This window comes from Tamandua tetradactyla, chromosome 19 (assembly GCF_023851605.1).
Source record: "Tamandua tetradactyla isolate mTamTet1 chromosome 19, mTamTet1.pri, whole genome shotgun sequence".
Classification (NCBI taxonomy): Eukaryota; Metazoa; Chordata; class Mammalia; order Pilosa; family Myrmecophagidae; genus Tamandua; species Tamandua tetradactyla.
In genome coordinates this window covers 48,798,930-48,821,164 of record NC_135345.1, presented here as the reverse complement: position 1 = coordinate 48,821,164, position 22,235 = coordinate 48,798,930, and the positions used below count along the sequence as shown (strand labels likewise).

The 22,235-nt window shown below is 34.8% G+C and overlaps 1 protein-coding gene across 4 annotated transcripts in view; it reads left to right on the top strand.

Moving 5' to 3' along the window:
• The window catches only part of GABRA2 (gamma-aminobutyric acid type A receptor subunit alpha2), a 158,639-nt gene that overhangs the window by 2,697 nt on the left and 133,707 nt on the right, over positions 1 to 22,235 (top strand). For all 4 annotated transcript variants that reach the window (XM_077136780.1, XM_077136779.1, XM_077136781.1 and 1 more), the window contains exon 3: positions 1,070 to 1,185. In XM_077136780.1, coding sequence (XP_076992895.1) covers positions 1,070 to 1,185 — 116 coding nt within the window. The remainder of the gene's footprint in view (positions 1 to 1,069; positions 1,186 to 22,235) is intronic.

The window sequence follows — 22,235 nt, the reverse complement described above, 5'->3', positions numbered from 1 at the left end:
ATTGGAAATCATTAGCACTTAATCATTTCTTTCCACTAGTTTTCTGTTCCATATTTGACTGGTAATAATGCAATAGCTAATATTTTCTTATATTATAGAGATGATTATTTTGGGAGTAGTGGTGGTAGTGATTTTAATCCCAGAATCATTCAGGAAAAAAAACTGGCAATGGAAAGGGCCATCCTGTTTTTTTTTGCACATCTAGTTGCTTGTGCATCAAATTGCTATATGTTACAAAATTAGATCTCTGGTATTATGATGGAGAGAATTATTGTTTGTAACCCTTTTCTAGGGATATTTTAAGACTATTTGTTCTTTCTACAAATTTGTCACAAAAAAGTGGGTGGACATTTTAATTTTTACATGACCCCTTATTGCTCTCCTGGGAGACCAGTCAGGAGGGGTTGTTCTCCCAAGCCTCTCTGCAGCCTTGCTTGTGCTGCTTGCTGATCCTTTCAGAGCCCAGCTCCACTTCAACGGCTTCAGTGGAGGCTGGAGCACTGCCCGTGGAGTTTCCCTGATGTCTGTATTGCACTTGGCCATTGGGTGGAGGTATACTCAAAGTAAGGAAGTGATTTCAGTTTAAGCGAGGAAAAAAACATAAAGAGGAAAAGAAAAACAGGTATAAGGGACATAGAGAAAAAATTTGTACCTCCAAGGAGGCAGTTTATTTTCCTTGTTATTTCTTGAGTCCCTTTGGTTATCATATCTTCTAATTGCAGAGTACTGTGGCTAATAGGATCTACATGTGATAGTCTTCCATCATAACAGTCTAGGAAAAGGATTTTAGACTAAAAAAGAAGTGAATATCCACACAGAATGCTAAGTGATAGAACCATGAAATAATTTTGTTATCACACATTCTCATTATCTACTATTTATCCATCTTTAATAGCACGCTTATCTTCTCTACAGACATTCTGGTATTTATAGAAATGAAAAGAAGGAGGAGAGTGGGTGGCACTAATAGCTTAGAGAGCCTTAAAATTGAAATCAAGGAAGGAGAGCATTTTGGCACTTGTAATAGACACATCTTTTTATATATCAGCTTGTAAAATTATCTGTTTAGGTTGGTGCTGGCTAACATCCAAGAAGATGAGGCTAAAAATAACATTACCATCTTTACAAGAATTCTAGACAGACTTCTGGATGGTTACGATAATCGGCTTAGACCAGGACTGGGAGGTAAAAATAGTTTTACTTTTTTAAACTCTCACAGAATAATGCGTATAAAAGTTAAGGGTAATATTCATATTTGAATACATTTAATATGTGAATGCATTGCTGTGTATTAAACAGTATAGAAGGTAGAAAATAAAGTGTATGAAATAAATATCTGTGATTCCTTTCATACACACATAATGTGTTTAAAACATCTTTTATAGAATCCCTAAAGTCATGGAGGGCACAAACTTTCTAAGTGAGTAGTTTTTTGATTAATTTACTTCGTGTTTTTTTTTAATGGGCAGGCACTGGGAATCAAACCCTGGTCTCTGGCATGGCAGGCGAGAACTCTGCCTGCTGGACCACCGCAGCCTGATTCATTTACTTCTAACATCTAAGTTGTTTCAAACATAGAGTATTGTAAAACCTACAATCATTAAGCAGATATGCCTGTATAGTATCTTTGGTTTCTTTCATCATATGTTACAAATGCCTATTTTCACACCAATATGGATATGCAGGAAGGAGAAACCCAGAAAATATAATAGCATCTATATTTCACTGAAACGAATGTACTTTTTTTTTTGTAATCAATGATTTTTATCTTTGAAAATGGAAGTGAGTGTTTTGACAGAAAACAAATGTACTTCTGAGGACCCTGTGATTCTTTTCCTTTACACACATTTGTAGTATTCCCAAAGTATAACAAAGGTTTGCATTGTTTAAACTTTCGAAGATATTTTAGATATATATGAGGTAAATGCCTAAATATTTGGGGCTGTGACACAGTTTGATTTCAAATTTAAGCATTACTTTTCAACACAAAAAATATATCTATACTCGTAAAGGTAAGGGAAATTACACTTAGCTAATATGTTAAATTTTACTTATCCTGAAGCATAGCTGGGTGGTACTAATAAACTCGGGTGACTGTCATTAGGTGTGAAATTCCTAAAAGGAAGCTGAGTCAAATATTGTTACTTACCAATTCTTACATGAGATAAATAGATGATTGATAGATAATAGATGGATTGATAGATATATGTACATATACAAGTTTGCTTAACATATATGTTTAATACTTATTAGGGTGTTCAGTTTAATAATTAATTCAAAATTAAGACAGATTCATTGCACACATGATGTACACATGATGATAAAAACGTATACAGTTAGCCTTGGTTTTATTACCAGGCTGGTAATTTTGTGATAAGTTACTTGAAAATATTTGGATTGTTTAAGTTTTTGGATGTTTGCATAAAAAACTGCTTTGAAAAATGTATGTGGTTGCTAATTTTACATGTACCTTTGGCATTGTATGATTTGTATTATGCGGGGTTCAGAAAAAGTAAGAAGAGACCTAGTTGTTGCTGGATAACATGCCACTTAATTACTAGAAGGTTTTGATTTGGATCCCTGGATGTTTTGCATTTTAAGAGAGAAGTCCTATGGAATAATAAAGTAGGCAACATGATATATTGCATCTCTCAGGGAGAATTCAAATGCTTAATAATAGACACTTTTCTAAAAGAGTAACAGAAAGGAAGAAATCTCCTTAGGAATTAATATGTCTAATGAGCATAAATATAAGGAATTATCACCCTTGCAGCCTTTGTGGCAATGAGCCAGTACCAAACTCATAGAAGAGAAGTGTGCCAAGCATAAGGCTGTCATAATTCCTAATAGTGGTTTAAGAGGTAGAATGCCCTAAAGTAGATCTTTTACTTAAGCTATGTGTTTTATTATTTTAAACAAATCAAATGCTGTCAAAAAATCTTAAAGTATTTGAGCTAGAAGAGACCTTGGACTTTGTTTCTTTGAGTTTTTGAGAGGAGTGTTGACACTCTGGGTATGTAGTTGAGTCGTAGAAATTACCTGTTGCAGGACTTGGCTATTATCATTAATCTCATGCTTCTTTGGGCCTATCCTTTATATCCCTTTTATTTCATTACCAGTACTTAAATATAGGTCCTCACTATCTTACTATTTGAGTTAATGTGATAGTGTAAATGACCTTTCTTGCCTCACTGTCTTCCTTCCCTGATCCTTTAAGCATTGAACATATTAATGTCTTCCAGTCAGATTAGTGTTCTTTCAGTCTCACATTGCTTTCTTGGAACTCTCTTCTAACTGTGGTGGCCAGTGGTGAGGGATAGTGGAGGGAACACAGGTCTTGGAGGCAGAAAGATCTAAATTGGAATTTCTGCTTCATCCTCATTTAACAAGGCTTGTACTTTGGGCAAATAACTGGTGTTCTTTGCATTCACATAGGCCTGATATATCTACCTTATTACCTTATAAGATCATTGGGAGGATTAAAAAAGCATAAAGTGCATGCAAAGCATGTGCCATATACTGACAGTTCAGCAAATATTAATTCTTTCTCTGTTCCCTTAGATTCCTGATTTAACAAAGTTTTCTATAATCTGCTTTTCTGGCTTCATTTACAAGTTTGCCACCTCACTGGTCCATACTTCACATTCTCTATTCATTTTCCCTTGTTATCCACATCTGTTCCCTTGGCCTTTGACTGGAATTATTATCCTTTTGATTGGAATTGTCTTTCCTTATTCTCTCTGGTGATCTAGTCTTGTCTTTCCTGTAAAGATCAATGAACAACAGTCCTCTTTAGAAAAGGTCTTTCCTGATTGAACTGAAGAACCCTACTGAATTTCTTTAGCAGTTGTCTGTGTCTCATTTGGTACTCATTCATTATATGCTGTCTTGTATTATTTATTACCTTTTTATGTGTCTCCTATTAAGGTAACAAGATTATAAGCTCATTGACGCTACATATTATGTCATAAATCCTCAGTTCTCTCAGCAACTAAGTATTGATTTGCATATTTTGGCTATTAAATAAATGTTGATTGCTTGATTAACTTTTCTGTCACCAGTTAATCATCTGTTAAGTGGGGCTAGACAAATCTGGCTGAACTTTTTGTTCGGAAATGTCTAGATGCCGTGTTGAGCATCATGCTATGGGAAAGCAATATGTCTTAGTGAAGGTAACCTAACTTTAGACAATGGGAATTTAGGCAAAATCCCTGCTATGGTCTTAGCACTTGTGTGACCTTCCAATACTTAGCCTCTTTGGGCTTACATCTCTCATCTATAAAATGGGGTGACTAATACTTACCTTACAGTTTTTGATGAATGTTAAATGAAATGATACATGCAAAAAATGTAGCATAGTTACTGGAATATAGTAGTCAATAAATGATGACTCTTAAAAGACTCTGAAAAACTCTTTGCATGTATTGTTATAAATTTATTATGATTATTTCTGCATCCAAAATATACATATGTCATTGCAAATAAAGTTGAAGGAAAGTACTTGTTTTATTAGGTCCCAGAAATTAATAATAGGGAAAATTTGGTTTGATTCAATTTTAATGTATCAAACTGAACGTCTCTATTGATTGAATTTCTGGATAATTAATCTCAATTAATATATATTCTTTCCTTTACAACTTTAATACAAATAAGAGCATAGGGAAGAGGACTCAGTTATGGACCAGGATTTTTTTTTAAATGTTCTTTTTATCTGGTTCTACCATTTTATAGATCTTACCCTAGTCAAATTACTTAGCTATTCTGAGACTTGTTTTTTGGGGGTGTGTGTGGGGGGATGGAAATAATAATATCTTACTGGGAGAGGAGAAGAGAAAATTGGGATTCAAGTCTATGACAAAAATTATGCATTATATTGAGTCATACATCTTTAAGGTTTTAAATAATTAACAGTCTAATAATTGACAATAGAATCTCTTTAAAATTTGTTGCATCATACCTTTCTACTTCTCAAAGCCCTGCGTTGGTGCCCTACTTCATTCAGAATGAAAATCAGATTTCTTACATTGGTCTCCAAGGCTCTTGCTAACCTGTCTTCCATTCCTTCTCTGACCTCACCTCCCACAACTCTTTCTCTTGTTAACTCTGATTCCGTACATTGACTTTATGTTTGGATATACCAGGGTACTTTGTTGGGGCTTTTGCTCTAGCTGTTCTCTCATCCCCTGGATAGCTACAATTCCCGCCTTCTCAATGAGGCCTGACCTCAGGAACCTAATAAATACTGCAACATGTCAAAATCCCTCTGTAACCCAGAAATCTTGATACCCTTTCTGCCCCCTCACTTTTGTTCTTTAGCACTTATATTTATAAAATTTTTATTTTGTAAGTAATTTCAAACTCACAAGAGAATTGCAAAAAATAATACTAAACCCATACAAAGAACTTCAATATACCCCACACCTATATATCTATATCCGCCAACTTTTAACTTTTTGCCACATTTGCCATATCATTCTATTTATCCATCTATCTTTCTAACCTTCCATTCATCTACCCATCCATCTGTCTGTCTTGCTTATCTACCTATTTATCTATTTTGTGAATTTTTGAGAGTAGGCTGCATTCATCATATTCCTTGAACTTCCATATGCCTGTGCTTAGAATAAGAATATTCACTTATCAAACCAGCTTAAGTACAGTTCTCAAGTTCAAGAAATTTATCATTCATTTAAAGCTTACAGTCTGCATTCTAGTTCTTTTCCTATGTCCCAATAATGATGTCCTTTTTTCCTTTCCTTATTAGATCCAGTCCTGCATCACATATTGCATTTAATTGTCTTTGTCTTTTTTGCTGTTCTTTTGTTTACTTTAATTGTGGAAACTTTTATATAAGATTGGCTTTCCCATCTCAACTACTACCAAGCATACCATCCAGTACAATTAATTATGTTCAGTATTTGGGATTACTCTCACCATTACCATCACTCTCATCACTCCAACAAGACACCTTACAAGCATTAGGCATTAATTCCCCATACCCTGTATGTTCTGTACATGGTAACTTGTACCCTACTTTCTGTCCCTATGAATTTGCATATTCTAGTTAGTTCGTATCAGTGGACTCATGCAATATTTGAACCTTTGTGTTTGACTATTTCACTCAACATGATATCTTCACAGTTCATTATGTTGTAGCATGTATCAGAACCTCGTTCTTTTTCATAGGGGAGTAATATTCCACTGTATGTATATAACTACATTATGCTTATCCATTCATCCTTTGATGGATATTAGGGCTGCTTTCACCTTTTGGCAATTGTGAATAACTGCTATGAACATAGTATACCAATATCTGTCTGATTTCCTGTTTTCGATTCTTTGGGAGATATACCTAAAAATGGAATTCCTGGGTCATATGGTAACTCTATGCTTAACTTTTTTTGGTACCATAAAAGAGTTTTCCACAGAGACTGCAATATTAGACATTCCTGCCAACATTGCACTGTGTCTTTGTATCCTTACCAACATTATTTTCCATTTTTTAGACAATAGCCATTCCAGTACTTATTTTTTTTTTATTTCTTTTAAATTTTTTTAATCATCTTTTAAAACATAAGATTATTTATTTATTTTTTTTACCAGTGTGTCAATGATTGTTTTGTCCCTTATGCTAGAATGTAGGCTGTATGAGAACAGAGATTTTGGTCTGTTTTAATGCTTGGTTGACTGATGTGATTATCCCAAATATCTAGAACTAAGCTTAGCATGTATTAAGCATTCAAATATTGCTTGAATGAACTTAATTTGTTTAATTACTATTTTAGTATGCAAGTTCAACTATAGAACTTCCCTTACCCTTAAAATCAATGGAACAATTATTGTTTAATTACCTCACTTGCCTTTCACTATTTAGATCAGCATATCCAAGGCTGACTTCTCGGTGAACTGGAACAGTTATGATACCAGTTACTCAAACTCCTGGTTTAACATTAGCTGTAATTCTGTCATGCATTCACTGTAGGATTTTGGCTGAGTCATTTCTCCCATCTGTTACTTAATTACTCATCTGTGAAATGGGGGAAGGGGTTCTAGTTATTCCATTTATATCTCACAAGGATATTGCATGGCTCAAGTAAATTAAAAATTTTAAGAAAGTATAATGTGCCATATAATTGATGGGCATTAGTTATTGTTAGAAACAGCAGAGTTCTTCAAATCATCTTAGGAGATAGTGTTGTTTTAAAACATGTGGAAAGAATGGTCTTGTGTATTCAGTATGCCTACTTCTTTATGAGCCTAGAAATCTGAGAAGAGTTTGCCTTGATGTATTATCTACCAAGCCCATCTATTCATATTAGCTAGAACTAATAATTGAATCAATTTTTGCTTTTGTCTTCAGTTTAATTATTGGAACTAACAATTCAGCTTCTAACCACCCCCACTTCAAGAAATTTTCAAAATGTTCAAAATGTTAACTGAATGAAATGGGTAACATTTATTTTTAAACCAGTTTTATAGGGTCATTGGAAAATGAATGTGTAGACAGACTTCATGTATTTATTACAGTTAGCATCAACAGTGCTCCACAGTGACAACGATGAGAAATGACAAGCTTTGGTATCGAAATTACAGATTCAGTTTGGAAAATCTAGATTGAGTACCATGCTTAACTGCATTATGAGGAGCTGTGTAGATAGAATTTATTTTTACCCCATTGCTGTTGTTTTATGCTCTGAAACCTGAAGGAGCTTTATTTCTAAAACCATGAAAAACATGAGGTCAGAACATAGACTTAAAGTCTGAGAGTCAGTTTCCAACTTCACACTTGAATTTTTATCCTCAGGCTATAGGTAGATGATAACATATTTATAAAAATAAAATATTAGCTCTCATATATATATAATATATAATATTATATATATATAATATTAGCTTTTGAGTGGACAAAAATTAATACAGAAAAATCTGGAATCTCCCTGAACCTATGTAGGGAGGATGATCTTGAAATAGTATTGAAATATTTTATAGAGTAAAGGCTATGCCTTTGGATTTGAATTCTGCTGGCACCATCTATTAACTGTAGAACTTTTAGCATGTTACCCAACCTCTCTTTGCTTTGCTTTTTAATTTTTGAAATAGAATAAAAGTATGCAACTTTATCTGTTTGTTGGATGTTTAGATATGTATTCTTTTGCATCAAAGCCCTTTGAATAGTTTCTGGAACTAAGTTCATATAGATACTCTTGCTGTTTTTTTGTTTACCTTAATACTACTTGTATTATGAATGCAACAGAAGGCATCACCCAATATTTCACTTAATCTATAAGAGCTGTGACATCTAGAGAGTTGATAAATTTGGAGCAAACATAATAGCAGTTTTCAAGAGAGAAAGCATTTGTTTATATCTTCTGCATCAGTCTCATTCATTTTATGGCAACACCTTTGTACAAGTATGGAGTTAATGAAAATAAAACCAATAATGAAAGAAAGATGATATTTATTGCCGTTTATAATTATTATCATGGCATGTAGCAGTTTGACATCATGATATAGATTTCATCTTTAAGAATAAAATTATATTTACATAATAAAACTCATTAAAAATTGATCATGATTACATGGACATTAAACTGAGAACATGCCCACCACCTTAAATTGGGGTGTTCTAGATATCTGAAAGGTTAAGTGTCTGGGTCTTGCAGCTATGCATTTTATGCCTGAGGCTGATAGCATCCTACTTATCTTTAAAATCAGGGGTGTTGGAGGCTTTAGGAGGGAGACATTGGTTTGAAATCTCAATAGGTAGATTGAAGAGGGAATGAGGTGGATTGAAGGGGCAAGATAAGCAGAAGAAAAGGGACTGAGCTATTAAGTAATTCGAGTCTCAGATGAGAGCAGGATAATCTCTAGGTCTTGGGGTCTCTTTTAAAGTTGTGATGTTTCGCATTCCCTTCCTCATTCAGAAAGTGCCCAGAGGCTGATATTCCCCCGAGTCCTGAGGCCCTTGAGATTCTAGTCTCTCTTTGCTTTTGACTCAGCCCTCTGGGGTCCCCTAAAGTGCCTGCAGTATGATAACCTTCACAGCAATCTTAGGCTTAGGAGATCTCAGGACTTTTTTTGCCCTTTACTGCCAGATCTTTCTACCCACCTAAGTCACCTGGAACACATTTGATTATTTTATGAGTGAGAATGGGGGGATAAATCAAAGCACAGATGTGTAAATGGCTTTCAATGAAAGTGTAAATGACTGGTAGCAAGTCATTCGTCATTCTCCATTTATTTAACTTATTTTGTGGGAAGCATGAAACGTAGAAAGCAGAAAAGTACAGTACTGACCGCCGGGAGTGAGATGCCAATGGGGTATCCAGAGACCCTGGACACAGCTTTCAAAGTCATTTCCTTCCGTTTTGTTTGGGGCTGGCCCTACTTCTTCCCATCTGGCACAGAAATAATGTGCAGATAATGTATTTCATCACAGTGCATGCCAGCTTAGGCTAGAAACCATGGTAGTGTTATGTACAGAGTTTTGGATTCTTTTTAATCTGTTGAGGCAAATCTTATGGACATTTTAATGTTTCTGCAGAGCTTCAGTAATGACAGGCATTGCTTTCTTGCCTACCCCCCTTTTGGAGAATGATATTAAGACAGGCTCCTTCAGGAACTGGTTAGGTTATGGTACTTTGGCAGAGCATTTTCTCAGTTTATTGTTATGAGTAGCTTGTGATTATTTTATAGAAAAAGCAGACATAGCTACAAGGAAGCACTGCTAAGCATTTGAATGGATGTGATACTTTCTCTTTAAATAGCATAAATTGACATCATTGACCTGCATAGACAGAAAATACTACCCCCATTTTAATGAATTAACAGTAAGTCTTTGGTTTCACCTCAGAAATATTTGGTTAGCAACTGTTTGCTTTTTCTACCATTGCTTCTGGAATGTGTTACCTTCAGTCATAATTTTGAGGGGCCCTTTACTTTTGCTCTTTCAGAAACAAGCATATCTTACCCACTGTCCTTTTTCTTCTTAAGCTCAGGTGCAAGAGTTTTTTTTTTTTTTTTTTTTTTTTTCCTGAATACACAGTGGGAAAATTGGACCTGAATATGACTGATCCATTTGTTTTAGTGTCATTTTTTTATTGATGCAGCTCAATCATATTGTACAAATCTGTATTATAGTGGAGATGACCAAAGTGAACAGCTTAGCCAGCTGGCAATTCATTACTCTTCTCTGTGTTAACATGGAAAGAGTCAAATGAAATTATTCTAGTGTTCTGTTCCTTAAGACATGTATTGCAGACTTATGATGTGCCAGACATTTTGCAGGATATTTAAAGATGTACAAAGTATGGTGTTGGTCTTTCAGGACATACAGTCCCTTAAGAGGCTGATGAAATATGTATACCATCATTTTCAAAATTATTCCAAACAGAACTGCACAGCTTCCACTGTAAGAACATGTTGCTGAAGTTCACAGAAGCCAGACATCACTTTTATTTGTACCACATAACTGGAATAAGCCAAGTTCTGGTGCTATAAGCATAGTTTTTTCATTCAGCTGCTTCTTACTAAGGCTGAGGATTTGTAAGATGTTTTGATTTGCTACAGCTAATGAAATGCAATATGCCAGAAAAAGGTTGGCTTTTATAGTGGGAATTTATTAGCCTACAAGTTTACAGTTCTGAGGCCATGGAAAAAGACCAAATTAAGGCATCAACAAGATGATACCTTCTCGCCAAAGACCAGCCACCAGCAATCCTCAGCTCCTCTGATTCATGGCCAGGCATGTGGCAACATTTGGTGGTATGTCTCTCTTGGGTTTCATTGCTTCCGGCTTTAGTGGCTTCCTCTCTCAGCGTCTGTATGTGTCCTTGTCTCTCAGTTGTTCTGGATGTTTCTTTCTGTTTTCTGTGTGTTCTTTATCTTCCTATAAAGAACTCTAGTAAGAGAATTAAACCTCACTTTGAATGAGGTGGGTCACATGGCAACTGAAATAATCTAATCAAAGAGTCCTACCCACAATAGTTCTATAATCACTGGAATGGATTAAAAGAACATGACTTTTTCTGGGGTACACAATAAATAGCTTCAAACTTTATTTCAATAGTGGTACAAACTGGGTTCTCTTCTAAATGCAAGTAATACTATTAAGAATACAACACAGTCTTTGCATGAATTCATATCACATCATATTCTGACTTTCAAGATACTCATATCTTCTTCCCCTACATAATTAAAAATAGTGTACAGCCATCCTGTGTTTTCTTTATTGAATTGTAAGTCTTTTCTCAGAAAGTGAAGAGTGTTTTCTGGCATATTTACTGTCAGGCTGCGACATGATATCCGCAGAAGAGTGTAACACCCCTGGAGCATGTGATTCTGCACCTGTAGCCCCTGTGTTGGGGGTGTTTATTTTAACAGTGTAATTCCAGGAGGTGTAAAGTGAGTGTGAATTCCAGTTGAAAGTTCTGGAGGCTTTGTAGTTATCTTTTCAAGGAAAACGTATTTTCTGCCTTCTCTTAATTTCCTTTGTACTAAAGGTGAATGAAAAAATAACTACAGATGTCTTACATAAATAAAAAAAAAACAATAATAAATGAGTGGGGTGCAATGTAATGAGTATTAAATTTATTTCTTTTGAATCTTTAAGGTTATTGATGCAACACAGAATTCCAAAAATTTCTTCTAAACTTACAATACCTTCACTCTTGGAGGTATATATTTTATAATTTAGAAGTAAGATGTAATAAAAATAAAATCAATGTTTAAATTTAAAAGTATTTGATTAAAACTTATGAAATTAGGAACTATCAACTTATGAGATATCAATACCTTCACATTTCCCACTGTATTTGCAGTTTAATTAACTTATATTACATATTAGTTTTGGTATCTTTGTATGTTTTTATTATATATTTTTAATAAATGAAAAAATAAGCATGTGTAAAAGCATGATCCCATCTTTATCTTCATTTGATACATGTTATGTGATACTGATTTCTATTTCATCTTCTTGGCATTCTCTTTATTTCAATACTGTAAACATGTTATAAGCAAAAAATAGATTTACAGGTAACTAGAAAAAATAGAACTCTTTATTCAGCCTTTTGTGAATATCATCATTACTATTCATGGTGTCAACTCCTCTCTAGGGGAATGAAATCAAATTTAACACAATGACTTTTCCAGGAATGTGTGTGGTGCCATTCTTTCCTTATAAAATCATTTCAATATCTTTAAAAGATATGTTTGGTTGAAATAGCATTAATTTGATTTAAAATTAATGAAGCAAAATATAAGAATTTTCATCTTCTAATATAGTATTCCTAGAAATAAATTACACAAATAAAATGCTATTTTCATCTGTTTATGGAGATGGTTAGCGTAGTCCTGTAAATTTTATGGGTACTTCAGTTGTAATGAGTAGTACAACTGGGTTTCTTCTATGAATAGAGTTATGTCACAAGGTTAAAGAAAGTTGAAGAAAGGTCAAGCATTGTAAGTGTCTACTAATAGCATTCCAAAAGCCATTGTTTAGATTGTTTTGTAATGGCACCTAAAGTATTTTAGAAAGTACTAGGGAGACGATCGGTTTCCTTTGAGAAGGTAAAAGGATCAGGTGTTTTTAAAATGCTGTAAGTTAAAAAGCTTTCCAGTACATAGGAGAATGCCAGACCTGAACTGGAGGAATAGTGTGGAGGAATAAGACAATTGTCATGGAAGACATTTACTAAGAGATGAGAGGTTTCCTGTGATCGCTAATTACTCCTGAGAAGATTTTAGATTTTGAAGCAAAAGATGCTGCGTTCCAACACAGATCTTCAGCTTATCGAGAACAAATGCTTTCACTTCGATGATTTTTTTTATAAGCTGGTATTATAGAATTAAGCAAGCTATCTATAGTCAGAGAATTAAGAGTAAATGGAACAAATTAATTTTCATTACCATGATTATGTAGAAAAATTCTTCGGTTTCTCAAGTAGGAATATAGTGGGCTAAATGCCAACCAGGTTTTCAAGGAAGATTAAAATTTGGATACTGAGAGAGGAAGTCTTAATTAAAAGGAAAGGGCAGTGCAAGGCTGATGTTTAGGTTGTGTTGACGGGAATATGGGAGGATAGATTTAATTAGTTATCTAGGGCATGTAAGAGGATAATCGAGTCAAAAATTGTGAGGTTGATGATTGTGCTTTGTACAATAGTAAAAGAATCTTCCAGCAGATTTTAGAGAGGACCAGGCAAATGAAATAGTGGGTGGAATATTGCTATGCCAAAAAACTCCTTTCAGCTTTCATTCTTTCAAGCATCCCATATAATCTAGAGAGCTCTTAGAGGTATTTTTGGCTGCTCCGAAACTGATGGTATGACTCATGAGTTTAGCAGGGAGGGTTATTTAGGTTTTATATTATTATCTGTGAAATACGGGGTGATGAGAATTCCTATAGGACCCAGGTTGCTGACTCAGACTGGAGACATTTACTTTTACATGCAGTTGTGCCTCTTCCACCAATGCTGCCTGAGTTTGTCATTCTCCTTTAGGTGCTACCACACCCTAGCTGAACTTTGTCATTTTGGTGACAGCCTCTAATACAAGCACTCTCACCCTCAGACATTTGACTGTACCATTCGCAGGGGGCAGCTGCAGTTTCTGCTATTATTGCCTCTCCCTCTGAACAGCTGAAAGGTTAAGCAAAATGTACCAGCAGAAAAGGAAAGTGAGCAGGTGCATGTTTAAGTGAGTGGATGTGAAAGTTAGTGGGGCAGAAAGCAGATGTTTCTTTATCAGATCCTTTCCCTTTAGGGAACTGTTTTGTGACCTGTCATCTCTGTAATTTTCCCCACCCTCTCAAAGGTGGTGTGACACTTTACATACTTGTGTCTAAAAACATTAGAAGAGGATATAATAATCTCAAGTGACTTATTATAATGCAATCTTAATGCCAAATGGAAATAAAGGAAATCTTGCTCCCTAGCACTAGAATGAAAGAAAAAAAAAAGATTTTTCTTCATCAGAGATGTGTTTGTCTGAAAATAATAGAAAGGCCAATCTATAAAGACTTCGATGGGAATCAGTTTTTATCAGCAACAAGAGTCTAGCGGTAGGTGGCTGTTAGCAATGCTTGATTTTTTAAATGATACCACCAAGAATCCTGACTCTTTCACTCTTTCTATATCCTCTTCCTCGGTGTTGACTTCTGTCCTTACTCTTGTCATGTCATGATTCCAAGATGCCTGCTGCAGTTCCAGTCATCATGGTTAAGAATGAAATAAAAACAAGGGATGGTACCAGCTTCATTTGTTCTTTTCATTAGAAAAACAACCTTCCTAGCACTTATGATGGATTTCCATCTTTATCTCCTAGTCCTTTCCAGGTAGATGAACATCTGGGAAAACGAGTGCCCTATGTGGGGTTGGGTACAATTATCCCCTAAAAGGGGGGGGGGGGGACTTATGAGAAAAAAGGATAGGAGGATGTGTTCCATAGACTCCTGAAAATGTCTGCCACATCTTCCAGCTCTGTAATAGAAAAGTTTCTTTATTTTCTGTGCCTCTATTTCCTTATCTGTAAATGGGAACATAATAGTTCCAATGATGAGTTAATATATCTAAAATACTTAAAACTTTAATTTCCATATGAATCACCTGAATGGTGATTGTTAAAATGCAATTTTTTTTTCAGTATGACTAAGTGGAGACCAAGATTCTGCATTTCTAATAAGCTCCCCTGGTGATGCCAGTTGTGCTGGTTGTTGGGCCACACTGAATAGCAAAGAAATGCTCAGCTAAGGCTGTTATGGTGCAGCTGCAGAGGGCATTGCTAAAGAAGAAAAGAGGCCCTTTAAGTGCTTACTTAAAATATATTTTAAAAAGTGTGCTATTTTTACACTTATATAAAAATAAGTCTACTATTATTTTTATTTTAATTACCACAATCTTCTATAACAATTAAGAATTCATGACTTATGTTTCCAAAGATTGGCAGTGATAAACTTTATCTTTATCTGAGTGTAATCATAGACTTCATAATCTATGAAGTATACTTTGGAAATTTATTCCTTGATACTTGATGCCTAAATACACATAGTATACTTATATTTTATAGTATACTTCAGAAATATATTCCTTGAACTGTAGTTTAATAAAATACTAGTTAGATTGACCATTAATTTCTGTGGATATGCTGCATAATATTAAGTATATTTATTTACTCAGTTGAGTCATCAGTATAATTTTCTTACATCAGATGCTATAAATAAGAACATTATCTGTATCTATAGCTATATATATATATATATATATATATATACACATATATATCTGTATATGCTGAAAAATTAAAACTAATTTGTGATATCAAGGTGGCATTTGAATTTTGCTTCATAAAAATGTGTTGGATATTGCAGTTAACTAGTTGTGAAAAAAACTGGTGAGATGGTTGTGACCTAAAGTACATAAATAATTGATTATTAAACAACTAATTTAATTCTGGATATGATATTAAGGTAAATAAAACTTTACCATGTATAATGCCAAGGATAGAAAAATAATAGAGTTCTATCCTAAATTCTATGTCTACTTAAGGTGCTTCAAGACAATCTTTTTGGATGGATAAAAAGTGTGACTTCCATTAAAAGATGTTACAAGTGATTTGCATTAAAATGCCTGGCAGAGACCAGATTATGAAACTAGAGGATCCTAAATTGGTAAAACCAGAGGGTCCTAAATTGGTAAAGAACTGATTGTATTTTAATTTTAAAGACTTATGAGGAGAAAAGGGCTTTGCATTGACCAAGGGAAAGTGAGGTGGAAATCTAATATGTAAGGGTATCAATGCTAGTTTATATATGAAAACCCCCTTTTTCCATAAAAGCCATATGGCCTTTGCAAGCCAATTTTTATTTCTGTGCCTCAGTTTCCTAAACATGAAGAGGAAAGCACTATAGCCGAGGACCTTAAATGTCTTTTCCAGCTAAACTCTATTCCATATTTTTGTTGCTTTTTCAAGACAAATAGAGTGGAAAATGAGGTTCTTGGAATAGAAGTCTAAAGCCAATTTTTCCTTCATTGTAGAGAAATGAAGGGAGAGAGTATGGGGCTGAATACAAGATACAGATTCTAGTCTGTCTGGGTTAGAAGACTACAAAGGCTCTTTAGTCTTTAAGCTCCTAGCAATTAGGAGTTTGTACAAAACAAGGTACTTCCGTTTCATACAGTTATCAATTAAGAGTTTCTCTTAAAATAGAATGTGATTTGATTAGAAAGAGATTAGTAGAAGTGAGGTAGTGATGAGTGTACCAATTTATATTTGCCAGTGCTTCTGTTACCAAAATTTGCTCTACGCTACACATATTATATGTTGATAAAAACATTTCTAAAGCTCATCCTCCTTAACTTCTCTTTCCTAACATCATAGAACCCACCTCCTCTGGAAACTCACACCTGCCTTGTCTTCTGTGTCTTTAGCCTATCCTGGTTGCTTGCCTCTTGCCACTTCCCTTTCATTGGTTCATCTTCGTTTTCTCAGGTCTTTAATGTGGCTCTTTCTGCGAGGCTCTAGGCTTTTAGCTCTCATTGCTTTTCCTTTGATGTTTTCCCCAATCTCATTCCATAACCTCAAACATCAGCCTATATGTAACTAATTTCCAATTCTCTTTCTCTAGTTCTGGTCTTTATTTCTCATGCAAATTTGCTTGTTACTGACTGGATAAACTCCCTTCTATGACTACCCCCCACTTTTAGGATTAAGTCCAGAGTCTTAGAATGGTCAGTGTAGCTGTGAATTCTCTGGCTGCTCTTCGCTTTGCTGGGCTCATCCTTAAGTACTTGTCAGTATCTTGTACTCGGTGACCCAGGTTCACTGACTGTGTTTCAGATTTTAGTTTTCATTGTCCCTGGCTTTCTCTAAACTGGGACCTTTTATATAGCTGGTTGCCTCTGTTGGGAACACATTTTCCTTTCATCCGATTCTATCTTAGATGTCACTACTTTCTAAAAGCTAGATATAACAAATATCATCCCCCACCCCCACCTGAAAAGCATCCATTACTGTATCTGTTATAAGGTTGCTGGGCTGAATTATAATTCTCGGATCCACTTATTGGAATCTAAGATGTCTAAAGGCAGAGATTTGTGACTCCTTTTTGCTGTTCTAGTGCTAGTATTATGCATAAAGCTCATAGAAGATAGTAATGGTAATATGAGCTGAGTAGTTGAGAGAAAAATGATGAGGTGTCCTTTTCTATATGAATTTCTGAAATTCAACTTCTGTAAAACAGAACTCATAATTTTATCTCCTGGAACTACTTTTCATCCTGTGATTCTCTTGCATGGTTAATTGTATCAAGAGCTATAAAACTGCAAGAGCTAAAACTCCTCGGAATTGTTTTTTAAATTCTTTTTATTCCTTTTCAGTCTCTTGCTGTCCTTTAATGCATGGGTAGAATACTTATTGATTGGCCTGTTTTTGTTTTTAAATACATAATTAACTTAGAACATTTAGAAATCAGGACATTACCAATAAAAATGGGGATTCCCAAAATGGCAGATCTGGTGATCCCAACCTGGAATTTTCCATGACAGTAATTCATGGGAACTGGATAACCAGCTTTACCTATGACAGAGTGTGTGGTCTCTACACTTTACTAGAGATTTCGTTCAGTCCGTGCCACTAAGTCAAGTTACTTGTAACTTGTAAATACCATGCTGCCTAAATGAAACATTTGATAATGCAAACCATGCCCTATCCTGTTTTCCATATTGTAGATTTTTATTTTTTAATTACATTTGATTATATAATCCTTTGTTCAGCATCCTTCAGTGGCTTCCCATTTTCTTACTTTCCAGAGCGTAATCTCCATTCTATGTAACAGAACACTCAGAAACCACAACAAGGAGGCCCGCACACAATTGTGTCCATGGCCTGGATGGATAAAGGAATAATTTGGGTTTTGTGGAGACTGCTAAGAGGTGTAGAAGCAGTCCCTGTCTGAAGAGGAAGCTAGGTTTTACCTGATAATGCCAAATAAGTATTTGAGTTGAGAGTTGCCAGTTATTGCAATTATTTTCAAAAGTTGTTGGCAATTCCAATTTTTGTGATAATATTTAAAGGCCAAATAATTTTAATTTAAAATAAGCAAAGCAAAATATTTTTCTGCTCAACAGAACATACATGAGCATTGTTAGCTTGCAGCCTCAGGCCCTTAATCAAGGGATCTCATAAATTAGAGTATGAAAGAATCAGTTGGAGAATTGGTAAATTATCTTCAGAGATCTATACTGTTTTGGTTGGACCCAGGAATCTGTATTTTATCAAGTATTTTTCTCTATTCTAATGGATTTATTCTAACACTGGCCCAAATCATCTGTCTTCAAGTTTCTAGTTTAAAATTTTATTTCTTCCTCTCTGTTTGCACGGTACTTTATTTATATACTTTTAAGGTAAAAGGGAAAATGTGTGAATATAAAAATTGTACTGTCATCAAGTGAGTCTGGTTCGCTTTTTACTCAGTAACCTCAAAGAGTGGTTTTGTGCACCATTGCCATGAGCTAGCTCTCAGCTTTATAGAATCATAATACTTTTGTTTACTAACTATTGCAGAATGAACTAGCCTATGCTGCAGGAACAACTATATGCTTAAAATATTATTTTTTTATTTATCTCTCATGATGTATCTTGCTCAGAACCCAACTCTGGCCCCTGAGGTTGGATGAGTGTCTAGGGCTGGGCTGCCCTTAATTAATATCATCTGCATTTAGTGGCCCAGGAGGATGAACTTCCACCTTCTGAAATATTGCAGGCTAAGGGACTGTGGCTGTGCAGGCTAAAGTGACACACTGTCACTTAAAGCTTCCGCCCAGATGTGACATATGTCATTTTTTCTCATACCCATTGGTCAAAGGAAGAAACACACCCAGGTTTAAACTGTCTGGAAATTGTAGTTTTAGCATTTTTTTCAAATTAGAAGAAATGGAAATATTTGGTAAGTAGCCTAATGTCTAGTGCACTTAGCAAGAAGTATCTTAGAGTATAACTCACCTTTGTTAGTGACTGATCATGAATGCTCTTTGGTGATGCAGACCATATCTTGTTTCAAAATATAAAATTCAGCATATATGTTTTGTGTGTAATATGCATAGTGTTTATGAAGTTCATTGCTATGTTTTTTTTAGCTAATTGAATTGATTTGATGTATGTTCTAAGCCTTCTTTTCCATGCAGAGCTTTGCCATTGGGCTGTGAAACCAGAGCCTGTATGCAGGTATTTAAAAAGAGATAGTGTTTGAAGTGGAGGCCTGAAATCTCAGTCTTTGTGACCGTAATTGCCACTGGGAGTGAAATTGCTACTGAAAGTGGAATTGTATGGGTGAGAAGCAGAAACCGTGCCTATCTTGTTTGCTGTTGAGTTCGCAGTGCCTGGCTCAGTACCTAAAATTCACTATGTGAAAACTGATTATACATGTGAATCCAACACTTATATACATAAAAATACATAGACATATGTATCTTTTGGATAACTATCTATTTTTGTTTCTCAGATACATTTTGGGCACTTAAGCAGTTTTAGCTCTAAATCTTAGTGGTTTAGGTTTCTGACATTGCTAACAATGAGTCATACTTCTCAGAAACAATGCTAATTGATAATATGGCTACAGTTGCTGTGCTGAACTTTAATTCAGTGATGCATAAAATTAAACCTGTTTAGCATGAGCTTGGATTTAATACAGTGAAATGACTTCTTGAGTGGTCCTTGCTGTTACTGAGCTTGGGGCCATATGAGCAAAGTTTGTGAACAACAGTCTCCATAGTTTCTGTGGTCCATAGCGTATCCACAGTAAGCTGCATAGTAAAGTAGAAACAAACACTCTGGACCAACCACTAGATGCACTTGAAAGAAAAACAAACACATAAATGTATTTCATAAGCCCAAGTAGCCACTCTCTAGGTATATATATACCAAAGAACTGTAAACAGGGAATCAAAGTGATAGTTGTACACCAGTGTTTGTTGCAGGATTATTTATAATATACAAAAGTACCCACTAATAGATGAATGGATAAACAAAATGTGGCTTATCCATACCATGGAATAATTATCAGCCAGATACAGGAATGAATTTCTAATACATGTGACAACTTGGATGAACCTTGAACACATTATACTAAGTGAAATAAAGTAGTCACAAAAGGACACATATTGTATGATTCTGCTTATATGAAATATATAGACAGGCAAATTCATAGAAAGATTAGAGGCTAACAGAGGCTGGGGGAGGAGGGAAGAATGGCAAATTATTGCTTAATGTGTATAGAATTTTTGCTTGAAGTAATGAAAAAATTTAGAAATTTATTGGTGTGATGTTGCACAAAATTGTGAATGTAATTAGTGCCACTTAATTGTACATTTAAAATGGTAAACATGGTAAATATTATGATATATATGTCATATATATATATATATATATATCTCACAGCAAAATTTTTTAAAGCCTGAATATATACAGCTAAAATGCTTATATTTGTTAAAATTTTACCCAATTCTTATTTGTTGTGTGTAATAATACACAACATTTAAGTGTTTAATTTGTTTTGCAGACATTTTAATAAGATACTGACATTATATAAAATAAAGCTAATCCAAATAAGTTAATAATATCTAATATGTTTCCAGTGTCAGGTACAATGCTAAGCACTTTAATTATGATTTAATACTCATGAGATAGGTGCTTTGATAATCCCCAATTATACTGTTAAGAAAATGAGCACTAAAGACTAATGACATGCCTTTTGTTGCACAACTATTTTTGTGAGAAAGTGGGCCTTCAAACAAAGATACCTTTCTCCAGAGCCTTTGTCTCATCAGTCAAAATTAGGAACCTCTTCCAAAAGATGTGCATGATCCTGAGAACATCTCTGCTTGGGGAGTCTGGAGGTCACTATTTTTGACAGTTGAGCTATCATTAGCCTCTGCAAAGTACCTCTTGAAGGGGAAGAATTGTTTGCAACTCCACTCTTTTATTTGCTTAGAGACTCTCATGATCACATTTCTTGCCCACTCGTGACTTTGGCATATAACGCAGAATTGAATCTGGGTTTAGGCTTGGAGGACAGGAAGGAAATGATTAGCAGAAAACCTCTTGGGGCATCTTGAATTAAAGCCCAAATATTTGACTCTCATTCTGCCAATTTTACTCTTAGCTTGCTGTAAATCAAAGCTTTCGTTCATGTGATGCTCAAGAATGGCCAGTGAGAACACTCATGTGGCCAAAGTAGAAAATTCCAACATTGCTTGGTAGGTAATAGATGCTTAGACTCTTTGTTTAATTAATAATCCAGTGATACATGTCATATAAGATACAACTATGATAGGCTTACTGTAAGTTACATTTAAAGAAAATGTGGCATGTGAAAGTGGGATAAGCCTATGAAAGCAAAAAATGAAGGACTAGTAAATTTAAGAGGTCTTTCTCCCTCTAGATGCATTGGTCTAAGATTGCTTCATTTTCCTTTGTCCCCATTTGATCCATGTTCAATTTTATGAGGCACTATAGTAGTATACCTTGAAAAGAAATCAGGTTTTGTAGTCTGATAAACGTGTGTTTGTATTCTGGCTCTAGTATGCGCTCAGTATGAGGTTTTGGACATAATAATCATCTTCTCTGAGACTCTTTTTTTGCATTGGTAAAATGGAATAAAAAAATGACCAGTATTCATGGCAATGTTAAGAAGACTAAATGAAACTGTGTGGTACATTAAAGTACCTGGCCACGTGGTAGGTGTTCATGGTCTGCCAGCTCTCTATCATCCTTTGATTTTTACAAATATATCATAACGTGGAAATTTGTTCCCAATTTATGAAACAAGGAGTTACAATGAGAGATCCTTTTCAAAATAAGATATTTTTACTGAAAAAAAAAATCTGTGGACTTTGTTGATCTTTAACTACTAACCCTCTGGTTACCTGTGACTGAACTTCTCCTTTGAGAAGTGACTTTTCTTTGAAAAGTTGTGGGAGGATCTGTTCAAAATCTGTGAATTGCATGGCATTTCTTGTCATGCATTGGAATTAGAAGAAAGGCAATTTCAAGCTTTCAAAAATACATCTGCGGGTATGGAAGTTTAGAATGAAGCAAGTGAATTAGGCATTTTTGAGGCAACTTTAGCATTCAAGTTTTTTGTGTAGAAATGTAAACTCCATAACTATATTGTATCTCTTACATCAAAATGTATTTAAACATTACTGGTATAAAAAAACATGAGAGTTTTTTAAGCCTTCTAG